The sequence below is a fragment of the Eublepharis macularius genome, chromosome 5, assembly GCF_028583425.1.
Source record: "Eublepharis macularius isolate TG4126 chromosome 5, MPM_Emac_v1.0, whole genome shotgun sequence".
In the NCBI taxonomy this organism is placed as follows: domain Eukaryota; kingdom Metazoa; phylum Chordata; class Lepidosauria; order Squamata; family Eublepharidae; genus Eublepharis; species Eublepharis macularius.
Genome location: NC_072794.1, coordinates 26,106,317 through 26,119,354, shown reverse-complemented (window position 1 = coordinate 26,119,354; position 13,038 = coordinate 26,106,317). Strand labels below are relative to the sequence as shown.

Below are 13,038 nucleotides of genomic sequence, written 5' to 3'. Positions count from 1 at the left end.
GTGGTTTGTGGCGTTTTCACAAACCAGGAACCACAAACTTCCACAAACTGGGGCAAGTTCACAAACCAGTTTATGGTTCATGGGGTTTAAATGCCCTTTTCCAACCACTTAGCAGTGGCAGGGAAAGGGGCATTTAAACCCGTGGATCAGCTGCTTGTTTAAATTTAAACAGCGGGGCTGTTTAAATGGCTGCTCCCAGCAGCGGGGAAATGGAGTTTCCGACTGGCCAGCCAAGCCCCGCCCACAGTTTAAATGGTCATTTCCCTGCCGCTCCAAGCGGTAGGGAAACGGCCATTTAAACTGTGGGCAGAGTTTGGCTGGTCGGCTGGGAACTCTTGGCCAGGCAGCCAAGCCCCGCTGTTTAAATGATCAGCTGCTTGTCGGGGATCTCCTGAACAAGCAGCTGATCCACGGGTTTAAATGCCCCTTTCCCTGCCACTTTGCAGCAGCAGGGAAAGGGGCATTGGTGTTTAAAATGAACCAAACAAACCATTAGACCAGTTAGTGGAAGTTCGTGGAAACGAGCTTCCATGAACCACTGGTTCGCGAACCACGAACCAAGCAGGTTCATGAGGGTTTTTTTGGTTCGTATTCCGGTTCATGGCCATTTCTAGAGAAGAGTTCTCTGGGAATGAGGTCTTGATTTGCCTTTATGGGAGTGGTTAGTTAGATACATCCCTGCAAATTTCAGACATCCCAAGATGCAAAGCTATTAATCTAAACTATGAGATGGTGCCAGGTTGGTATGTCTCCCTGTGCCTCGCGGTGGTTTGGTCTTGAGCTTGCTGAGTTTGTGAGCATGGAGCATTGTATAACGATGTAGGTGTGGAGATCTCACCTGGAACCCCCATGTTGCCTCTGATCCCTGAAGTTGTAGCGAGTGTTGGCTATATTTTTGGAACAAAGTCAAGCTGCCCTGCTCTTCGACTGTAAATGCCCTCCAGACACAAACTGGTGCCTGATGGTATTTTGACATCTCTGAGAAAGAGGAACAGCTTGGGTTGCCATTGCCAAATTTTTGCTGAGCATAAAGCTTGTTTGAATGACGTAATGTACACTTTTTCTGACATAACTTTGGTCGCTGTCCCAACATTTTCTTCCAAATCCTTCCAGGGCTTGAGCACTGAAGTGTTCATGGGGGCTTGGCCCTCAAGAATAATATTATAGGGTTTATATATATATTATAATTTCAGAAATCAACTTTTTTCATGACTCATGACATCTCACACATACGTGTTACAATGCAATCCTATGTGGAGTTACCCCAGCCTAAACTCATTGCAATCAGCTGGTTTATATGGGAGTAGCTCTTCATAGGATTGTACGGTTAGTCATGTGTAGGCCTCCCATTTACCAACCTGAGAATTTGAGGAATTTAAAAAAATGGCCTTCACATAGCAACACTCTAAGTAAAGAACATAGACACTAGGGGGTAGGGCTGTTGGGTCTCTCACCATGGCAGGGGATCCACTGCCCCCAGCTTTAGCCCCATCCAGTGTTCACCTAACTCATGAGAGGTCAGGGGGTGGAGAAGAAGGTGAATGGAGGAGCTCCACAATTGTAAACTATGGTGTCTCAACTGGACCGTTCTCCAAGAATTGGCCAGAAACATAGCAAAAACTCTTATGTTTTGGGCCTGCTGAGATGCTGTAGCTTCCAGTTTAAACTGGAAATGATGTCGGGGGGGGGGGGGTCTGTGTGCTTTGCAGGCATGCAGAAAAAGAGAATTGGCACCCACACATCGCCCAGCACCTCACCACTCCCTATTTTCAGGGGGCCCGGCAATCCTAGGACGGGGAGGCAGCCTAGAGTGTCACTTGGAAGTGACATCAAATCTTTCCAAAACTCTTCCCTCCCCAGGCACTGCTCCCCAAATCTCCCAGCATTTTCTGGGGCAGTGTTGAGAACCCTCCTCATGTATGTAGGATGGGATTGTGTGTGTATATATATACAGGGCCTGTTTTACATGTTGGTGCGGGGCCAGAGCAATGACGCTTGGGCCATTACTCTCTAACATTTCTGGGTCGATAGATAAAGACCACTAGAATGAGGAATGGCCGAAAACAGCTTTTATGAAGAGCAACTGAACTGAGGTCATGTGATCTTAGGGCAAGTCCACAAATTACCAGTTCCTTAACACTGGACCATATAAGGAAATGTCTCTCTAAACTGTAAATTCTATTGTTATACTCTATCTACCTTGAATTCTGTCATGTTACCTAAATCTTGCATGTCATGTTTTCTTTCAGTTCAGCCCCAGCCCCTCTACCTTCCATTCAAAACTGCCTGCCTTATATTTCCTGTCTAATTGTACAATTTCCCCAGTTTTGCCCTCTGGAATGAACACGCTACAAGGTTTCACCCCACTTCTGGATTAGATCTATAATTGGTGGACCCTGATCCTGCCAAGATCTGATACTTCACAGATCAAATATATTTTGGGGGTTCGTGACCGCCCACTACTGCTCTGTCAGCAGGAGAGAGAAAAATAAATTTTAAAAATCGCTGTTGGTGATGATAGAGTTTCTAGTGATCCTAGAGACAAATGACATCATTTCCTGGTTTTCCCTGGAAGTGACATAACATTTCCAGGGTGTCCTCCCCTCAGAGTCCCACTGGTTGCCAGTTACAGGCTGGCCACACTCATTGTGCCTCACGTAATTTACTTCCTCATGCATTCTTTTAAACCATTTTTAAAATACCTAGTGAACACATGAAGCAGATTTTTTTGCCAGTTGTAAAAAAAGGGTCATAATATCAGTGGTAAATAGACTAGTTGGGAATATTAATTCTTGAATGAATATACCACCTGCTGACATGATTGTATATTATGAAAAAATACAGGTGGTGGGGAAACATGAGGAGACAAGCTTGGGCAAATTGTGAAAGAGAAGGAAGAATTATGTGGGAATTCTACCCCTCCCCTCATTTATTTATTAAAATATTTCTATCTCACCTTTCTTTGTACCTCAGGATGGCTTACACACCACAGTTAAAATATTAACAGTTTAAAATTATTAGAATAAAACCCCTGATACTGCCCACCCCCCAGATACCTGTAGTTTATACCCCATTAAAAACCCTGGAAAATAAAATGGCGTTGCAGAGCTTCGTGAATGCTCCCAAGGACTGTGCCCTTCTCAGCTCCTCCGGGAGCCCTTTTCACACATTGAAAAAGGAACAGGCTCTGGTTGATACCGGAAGGTCTGCCACAAATGGGGGAACAGCCAGTAGGCAGCAACCTGAAGACCGTAGTTGACACATGAGGATGTGGTGTGGTGGGAGAACTCTGGGGTTTTCTGGATGAAGTTAACTACCTTTCCTGTCTGGCTTCAGGCCTGGATATAGGCGTGAAACAGGCCTGGACCTCTGACTGATCCTGCTGGTGCCTAGAACCTTGGTCAGATTTTCAGCAGTTTCCCCTTGAATGCGTCTCAAGAATTCTCTGGGAACTGGTAATGAGCTGTAAGGATCCTTGCCATCTTTCTTCAGTTTAAGACGGAGAAACGTCAGGAGCCAAAAGCAACTCTAGGCTCTGCTGCACCGGAGGCAACAGAGTCGCCTCTTGCACATCAGCTTAATCTAGCCCTTAACCCAAAGAGTCTCCCATTTTTCATCTGGAGGTCTAAAATGCCAATATTTACTGGAGGTGAAAAACCCAGAATTGGGGGTGGGTTGAGGGAAGTGAGACAGAAAGCGGCTATAGATCACCAAACGCTAATGAATCCACAGAGACTGCCAAACGGTGCCTGACTGAAATTAAAACTGAACTGGTCTTTAATGGATTTCATGTTGACAAGCCCTGACTTCTCATTAATTAAGGACTCTATTTTGACCTAATCAATTTGGCTAGGGTGATGCAATGCCTATTTGTGAGGAGGGGGATTGGTGGGGAGAGGCAAGGCGGGGGAGATCATGGATTGAATATTGCTTAATTTCTGTTATTGACTCTGTGCTATCGATAGCTTTGGTGCCGTGAAAGAATGCAGCCTACAGAGCTGTGCAGAAAGAGGTACGGAATTCTAGAATGCAGGGAGAAGTGCTTCTGTCTATGGATGAGAAGAAGGGAAAGGAGGCATTGCCTATGCAGCAAGGCGACAAACAGTGGCTCGGATCTCTTTTAAATTTTTGGCAATGGGGCAATTTTTGTCAATTCCCTTCTGCTGTAGATCCCCTGAGCTGCCCCTCATTCCCTTCCTGAAGGTCCTGTCCCCCTATGAGCCGCATTTCAGGGTGATCAATGGGCTGTAGCAAGAGATGGAATGCAGGACGCTCCAGAAGTGCTTTCCATTAGTGCAAAATTTAGTTGGGATCCAGCTCATACACGGCAGAGAGCTATTTGTGCTACATTGGCTTTTGTGCTTCCTTTTGTGTTTTTGCGCTTCCTTCCTACGTATACATAAAGTGCACTCAGGCCAGTTCGAAAGGCTTGCAGTGCAAGCAATAAGTGCTGTTAGAATGGCTGCTAAGCCTGTTACCAATTTTAAGAATTAGAAGGAAAATAGATTCCAATCTGGCAACTTCAACCCTATTTGATGATAAAACTATTGCTGCCCTCAAAGGAAGTTCTTGAATCCTCTATCCATAGTTATTGGTGAATGAATTGGATTCGAAGGTAGGCGGATGCATCTTTTGATTTAATTTCAAGGGAGCAGATGAACTATCCTAATAAATAAGACGTGCAGATCTAACAAGCAGTGAAAAATCTCATTTCAAATGTTAATTTTGTTGGGTGCAAATGAGGTGCAAGGAACTTGAATGTTTATTTATTAAAGGCATGCCCTGCTTTTCTTTTTTACACAAGGACTTACAATGTGCACACTTGTGCCTCTGCAAGCTGTACAATCAAAATAATGTGTGATTTGGCACCAAATTACTAATATATAGCTCCATTCCAAAAAACGACCATTAAAAGGAGAGTGCAGATAGTTACAAGTTTCAGAGTTTGTCTTCCTAAGCAGAAATTAGCAAAATGCCTTTTCCAGGTAGTCTCCTTAATACTCCTTTGTTGATTGCAAAAGAATAAGAGACAACCACAACATTTTTGTATGCTTCCAGGGAACAGAACCCGTACACTTTTATTTATTACTTTTTACCCCATCTTTCCTCCAGGAAAGATTAAATTGCAATGGAACACTATGAACAGAAGGTTTAGAGTGGATATATTTGCACAGAAATTGCTTTGTAAATAAAATCAACAGTGGAATAGGAGTGGGGGAAATGTGGAGAATGCAGAGCAGTCCTGCAAGTCAAATTTTCATAGATGTGTTGCCAACTAAACAGCGTTTCTCAAAGCTGTGTCTGAGGGGGTGATCTTTCCTTATGTTTCTGTTAGAGTGAGGGAGCCATTGGGTGGGATCCAGACCTAACTGGCAGTTTTGGCTGACTCTGCTTTCCTGCTGCAGGCCCCTCCCCATTCCTCTGGGTCCGCCATCCCCAAAGAGTAGCTTTTCATAGAGATCAATGGACTGCGGTGGGAGGTGGGAGGCAGGGAAGTTGCATTCTGCCACTGGAAAATTTGGTCTGGATCCAACCCAGTGAGTATTTCCTGTACCCTCTACCTATAAAAATGATGACTAAAGCAAATGAACACCAATGTCAAACACAGGTAACTTCAAACCCTCATTTACCAGCCCTAGCAGTAATTACATATGAAAGGCGATTTCAGACACTATGTAGCCCAAACCTGGGTACAGACACCCAACATGGGGCCAGTCAGGACACCCTGCTAAGGATACCTGTATAGTTGCTGTGGTTTGCTGATGTCTTTGTGCCACTTTCAGAACCACATATGCAAAGTGACCTTTAAAAGTACAAATGACAAAGCCCCCCAGTCTCCACTTGTATGGGGTTAGTTCTTTGTGTTCATTCTTGCAGGCTTTCAAAACCCGCAACATTTACCTGCTGTCCTTTCTGCATGTTTGCTTCATGCCCTGTGTTCCAAAATAATAGGAAGCTTCTCTTACAGATGATTCGGAAGCTGGAGCAAAGAGGCCCCGAACCACCATTACAGCCAAACAGTTGGAAACATTGAAAAATGCCTATAAAAACTCCCCCAAGCCAGCCAGGCACGTTCGGGAGCAGCTGTCCTCTGAGACTGGATTGGACATGCGGGTCGTGCAGGTGAGCCAGTTGGCCCAATATTGACTCTCTTGAAACAGAGGATTTATGGCATTAATTGCTTGTGCCTCTAATATCTATCCAAGGGGGTATATAAAATATCCAGGTTTTTTTAATTAGGGGAGAGGCAAACGGGTACAACTCAAACCTTGGATAGGGAATAGATTTTTTGATGGGGCACAAGTCCCTAAAATGAGTCAAATGTCTGGGTTGAGTTTGCAGAGAGGATGGAACCATGGCTCAGTAGCAGAACACCTGTTTTGCATGTAGGACGTCCAGGTGCAATTCCCAGCATGTCCCGTAAAAGGATCAAGTGGTAGGTGGTGAACAGCTTCTCCCTGAAACCTGGAGAGCCACTCCCAGAGTAGACAGTACTGACCTTGTTAAACCAATAGTCTGACCCAATATAAAGCAGCTTCACGAGAAGGGATCCCACCTCTCTGTCTTGACCTGCTACTAGCTGAGGTCACGCCAGAGATGGATCCCCAACAGAACCTCTTTTTCTTACGGGTTAAAATCCCATTATACTGTATTTTATAGGGTCAATGGACATCAGAAAACACATTACTGTATACCAGAAGCAGGTATGGATCCATGACGTGAGAGAGAATAAATGTAAAAGTGGTCAGGGCTCCTTTATCATCAGTAGTTACTGTGAGGCAAGGCATGCCGCTCGTCTTACAAGGATCAGAAATGTGGTAAATTCCAGTTATGTATCTTTCAAGAATCTTGTGCATCTATTCCGGAAATTCGCATCAGAACAAAGATAAATGGCTCTTGCAAAGCTTCTAGTCATGAAGAATTCCGAGGACAGAATCCATTATGATTTAGGTGTACTTCGGATGGCTATACATAAAGAATCCTGAATGGGTCTATAAGCAAGCTTCAATAGAAGCTCCAAGGGTTCTTTCCCCCCGCCCCTACTCATTGGGTATCACTATGTTCCCCTTAATTTTTCCCCCTATGGTCATCATTATAGTAACTATCAAGTACAGTTCTTTGAGTATGTAGAAGCTTTAGGATTTCATTAAACTCTTCAGGAAGGTATGAAATGGCTTTGATTGAATCATACAACACTGTGAGTCTTTGAGGATAATATTTAGGTTTATCTTGGAAGGCTGATTGGTCATATGTCACTATGTCTTGGGTTTGACTTCCTTCTCGTGCCTACAATCCCATTACTACCAATCAATAACTTATATAGGGAAATAGATCAAGATGGGTAGCCGTGTTTGTCTGTCTGTAGAAGTAGAAAAGAGCAAGAGTCCAGTAGCACCTATAAGATTAACAAAAATTGTTATAAGACTAACAAAATTTGGTAGGGTATGGTATGAGCTTTTGTGAAGAAGTGAGTTGGGGCTCACGAAAGCTCATACCCTACCACATATTTTGTTAGTCTTATAGGTGCTATTGATTAGAATTACTGCGGTTCCCAGAGAACTATACACATTTTAAGATAAGATTTTAAATGCTAAATGTATTTTTCTATGTCCTTTACATTTTTATGCTAGATTTAATTATTATATTGATTGCTAAGGATATATAGCCATTGTTATGGTCTCTGACTGCAAATAAATTCATTCATTCATTCATTCATTTGGTGCTATTGGACTCTTGCTCTTTTCTACTTATATAGAGAAGTTGCTATTACCCCCTTTTCTGAGATGAGGAAAAGTGGGCTAAGAGATAATGTCTTTTTAATACAAAAATTTCCATTTACATATTGCTTTGTTATTAATTTTATGCATTTAAGACTTTTAGATTGTTCGTCTTTATTATTTGATTTTCAAACAAACAAATACTGTCCTCTTCATCATTCCATATTAGCTTGTTACAGCAAAGCCAAACAGAAGGCCAGTGGCACCTCTGTTGTTTGTAACTAATTATAATTTTATCTCCTACGAATGTATGCTGTAGGCATCCGATGAATTGAGCTCTGACTCACAGAAGTGTATGCTGAAATAAACTGTGTTAGTCTTTAAAACTGTCACTGAATTTCCCAATCTGTTCACAGCCACCTGATCAGTCTATGATCAAAACAGGGCTTGGACTCCAGGCTTCCTAGAACTCAGCTGTGTGCCCCATAAGCCATGCTAAGATTCTTTGATTCTACATGTAGAAGGTGATCCTTGGATAGTACATTGGTTGTACTATAACCTTTTAAAAATTCTCCCTTTGGTTATAGGTCTGGTTTCAAAACAGAAGGGCCAAAGAGAAACGTCTGAAGAAAGATGCTGGGCGACACCGCTGGGGGCAGTTCTACAAGAGTGTCAAGAGAAACAGAGGTGGCAGCAAGCATGAAAAAGAGAGTTCGGCCGAGGACTGTGGGGTTAGTGATAGTGAGCTGAGCTACCGAGGTAGGCTGGAGTGGGAATGGGAAGTGCTAATGCTAGACCTTCCATTTTTCCTTCACAGGGCAATGACTAGGGCTCTTTCAAGTAGGTTCCTGCTCAGATATTTAGGTCTGCATCTGTCATTTTCTATGTTCACGCTTTATTTTATTTATTTATTTCAAATTTGTATTCCGCCCTCCCCGCAAGTGGGCTCAGGGCAGATAACAACATATTAAAAATACAATTAAAATGCAATAAAAAATTCATGTTCATTAAGAACAACACATTTAAAACAAGATGGTGGACAGCCTTCACAGGGAGGCTTTTATACACCCCTTTTTCCCAGGCTGGCGGAGGCTCAGCCTCAGCCATATACCTGGTGGAACAACTCTGTCCTGCAGGCCCGGCGAAAAGATAGTAAGTCCTGCCGGGTCCTGATTTCAGCAGACAGAGCGTTCCACCAGGTGGGAGCCAGGACCGAAAAGGCCCTGGCTCTAGTTGAGGCTAAGCAGGCCTCCTTGGGGCCAGGGACCATCAACAGCTGTTTGTCCCCTGATCAGAGTGTCCTCTGGGGAGTATATGGGGAGAGATGGTCCCATAGATACTCTGGTCCCAGTCCGCACAGTGCAAGTCTGCATAGGGCCTTTTGCACTGTATGTGCAAAATTAGGTTTGTGCCTGAGTTTGTTTCCCCTGTTGAATGTAGACTATCTCCTGTGCTAGGGCCAGTTTGCACACAGTTGCTCCAGTCTATATGCACAATCTATCCTTCGCTGAAAGAATAGGGTAGAAAGATCGTGGACAGGGCAATATAATTGCATGCAGATGCATATACTCCAAGTCACAAGTGATTTCTGTATGCAGTGGAGGGGAGAGAAATCCAGAACTCTGCTTTCCTGCCCCTTACTCTGTGTATTGTACCAGATAGCCCCATGCATATGGCAAATAGTTCTCTGAATCATTTGTCATAGGGTTGCTATTTGCGGTCTTGATAAACCATTCTAATCATCAGGTTGCTCGATGAAAATGTGGCTGAGTGGCTTTGGAAATGAGCACACAGGCAGCACCTGTAGGATGTGTAATCTTGGAGCTGCCTGGTTTTATATAAACAGTGAGCATAAGAAGTGAGGGTTAATGGATGACCTCTTGGCCATTTAAGTGACAACCTGGATGCTTTCTGGTTTTATTGATTCATTTAGCACATTTCTATCCTGTCCTTCTCCAAGGAGCTATGGGAGGTATGCTTAGTTCATTCCCTTCCTCTATTTTATCCCCACAACAGTGTGAAGTTAGGCTGAGATAGTGCAACTGTCCCTAGATTGTGTGTGTGAGGGGCCCTCCAATCGGGGTTTTCATGGCAAGAGACTAACAGAGGTGGTTTGCCATTGCCTGCCTCTGCAACCCAGGGCTTCGTTGGAAGTCTCCCATCCAATTACTAACCAAGGCTGACCCTGCTTAGCTTCTGAGATCTGACGAGATCAGGCTCACCTAGATTACCCAGCGAGTTTCATTGCAAAGAGTAGATCTGAACCTGTGGTCTTTCAGGTCCTAGTTCAGCATTCTAGCCACAATGTGCCACTGGCACCACGAAGATTTCAACAGTATGTGTGGAGGACCTTGGCACCCTGCACATTTCACAGCTTACACTGGCCACAGTGGCACTGCTAGCATCTCTGTTTTCTATGATGGTCAGTGGTGACAAGCATAGGCCAACCCTGGAAATCTGTGTGGTTTGTAAGATTAAATGTGGGACATCTGACCCTCCTCTCCCTTATATTCCCCCTCCCCAATTGGTTTGCTTCCAAGCAGTGTGAATTAAGCAGCTGGGATGACATAGATGCTTCCACAAAAGTTAAAATCCCTCCACTGAGTTGTTTGGTGAGGAATGCAAAGCAGGGGCAGAATCCACCCCCCCTGCAAAGAGATGCACACATTTTTAAAGGGGCTCCCTCTTGTGCAGTCCCCAGCTATTGGTGCTCAGAAGAGAATCACACGGCCACTGCTTGTGGAAGCAGCGTGATTTATTTGAATATCTACAGGTTTAATTACATAGTTAAGGCATATTAGTTTTTTAGCAGGCTATTGTTATAATGCTCGAGAATTGTGTTCATCATAAAATCAAGACACTTTGTTCCATAAGTCTGCAATGCAGCACAGAGAATCTACTGAGTGAATGGAATGATTTTTTTAGACTTCAGAAAAGTTGGATGCAAAATGGCCAAATTGATGTTTCAATCACCTTGAAGAATTGGGATTTGTGACCTCTTTTTTTTTTTTTTGCACATTGCAGCTAGTTTTTTTTTTGTTAAAATGCACAAATATTCTATGGGCCTTGACCTAACTGGCTTATTAATATGCAATGAGCCATCAAAGTTACAGGGTTTCAAAAATTGACAGGCAACTCTTGCGCACATGTGCCATCAGGGAAGGCAGTCTTTCCCACTGTACGTAAATAAATATGGTGGCTGCTTGCTGGGGGAACACAGAAGAGGCAGCTAGATACAGAGCAGAAATCAAGGCAAACACTTCTGGGAGAGAAATACCAACACATTTTTTTAAGTGTTCCCCTTTTTGTTCAGCTGTTGCAGAATAGCACAATAGTGTAATCGCAGACGAATGCAACGAATCTTGTTTTGGCATACTACAGAGGGTTTGTTTTGAAGGGTGTTTTGAAAGCTAGGAGAGCTACTCTGCTGCCCCCCTTCTAATGAAGAGGCAAGAAAAAATATAGCAACCCTATTTCATATAAGGCTTGTGATTCAATTATTTTACATTTCACACTTTGTACAGCTGTGGTCTATGGTGTGACATTTTTATGCTGGGCTCCATGCACTGACATCTTCTTTACGCCTGCAGCTTCTAATTCTCTGCTGGTTAGAGTGGGATAGTGGATATGGGTGTCAGTGCTGTATAGAAGCTCTGTAAGAATGTGGCTGTAAATTGAAATTAATGATAAGGCATGGCTGTCAGAATAAATACACATGGCAGCAATTCTAAGTGAAGGCTAACATAGCTGAGAGCTCTTACAGGCCCCTCAGACCAAAATTTCCTCTGGGCCCTGCTCACTCTACCCAGAGCTAGCCCAACATCCTGTGAAAGTCAGTCACGTGATTCGCCCAGCTCCATCCAAGGTGATTGTGTGTTATGTGCCGTCAAGTTGCCTCCAACCTGTGGCGCCCCCATGAATGAAATACGTCCAAAACGTCCTATCATTAACAGATTTGCTCAGATCTTGCAAACTGGAGGGTGTGGCTTTTTATTGAGACAAGCCATCTCGTTTTAGGTCTTCCTCTTTTCCTACTGCCTTCCACTTTTCCCAGCATTATTGACTTTTCCAGAGAGTCTTGTGATTAGAGTCATGGAAACTTGTCCACTGAATCCCTTCATCTTGGCAGCCTTGCATACTGAAGCCATACTCTAATGTACAATTAAGTGTTTGTCAACTTTTAATGGATTTAAGGGCGCTTTACTTTTAGGGGAGTCAACCTACACTCAATAATTGATAAAATATGTTTCCCTTCTCTCTGCATGGTAAATGCATGATATGTTCCTTAGTACCGTTGCAGCTAAAATCTTGTCTTCCTTGCTTCCTCTACAGAAGACCAAATACTGTCGGAGCTTGGCCACAACAATAGAATTTACAGCAACGCAAGTGAGGTGGCTGGTGGACCACTCATGAATGGCACCTTTGCCATAGACGGGTCAGGACAATCCTATCAGGACTTGAGGGATGGAAGCCCCTATGGAATCCCACAGTCTCCGGCCTCCATATCGTCCCTTCCATCACACACTCCTTTGCTAAATGGCCTGGATTATACAATGGACAATAATTTAGGAATCATAGCACATGGAGGGCAGGGAGTGAGCCAGACGCTCAGAGCTATGGCTGGGGGCCCAACCTCTGATATTTCTACTGGAAGCAGCGTGGGTTATCCGGACTTTCCAACAAGCCCCGCTTCTTGGCTCGATGAAATGGATCATCCTCCTTTTTAAGTACCAGTCACCCTTCAGTTTTTGCCATACTCCTACTTGCTCTTTTGGCCTGAAAACATACTCAAACTAAGAGAAAGAGAGAGAGAGAGACAGCGAGCAGACTTCAAGGATTGCAGGTGTGCCATCCCAAGAACGTTCCTATTATTTCAGAATGGGAACCCATTCTCTTTTTCCTGTAGAGCTCAAAGATGTTACGATATTATTAATATACATATATATATATATCTGTTTGCTTTCTGTTGGAAAGAGTGGGACAATAGTTGGAGCCGCTTCTGAACACAGCACATTGGTGTGTACAGTATTTGTATGACTTTAGAGGTTCAGGCTGCAGGCAAAATGCAGATTTGCTGATTCTCTCCTTGGCCAAGGGTCTCTGCTGTTGAGCGTCGTATTTGCATATGGTGAACTGACTTTTGCCTACGCATCAACTCTCACCCGATACGGCTCTTGGCCACCATTTGCTCGAGTCTAGGCACACAGGCAATGGCAATGCAATACGTTTACTGCCAGGCGTCACAGATTGTTATTGAAGGGATGGAAATTTAGGGGGGGAGTTGCCAGCTCTTGTCCTTTCCACATTCCCTGTTCTCCTC

The 13,038-nt window shown here is 43.8% G+C and overlaps 1 protein-coding gene across 1 annotated transcript in view; it reads left to right on the top strand.

The window, feature by feature from the left end:
* Positions 1-12,445, top strand: part of LHX4 (LIM homeobox 4) — an 85,910-nt gene extending 73,465 nt beyond the window's left edge. The window contains exons 4-6 of the mRNA XM_054981237.1: positions 5,969-6,123; positions 8,306-8,477; positions 12,051-12,445. Coding sequence (XP_054837212.1) covers positions 5,969-6,123; positions 8,306-8,477; positions 12,051-12,445 — 722 coding nt within the window. The remainder of the gene's footprint in view (positions 1-5,968; positions 6,124-8,305; positions 8,478-12,050) is intronic.
* The last annotated feature ends 593 nt before the right edge of the window (positions 12,446-13,038 follow it).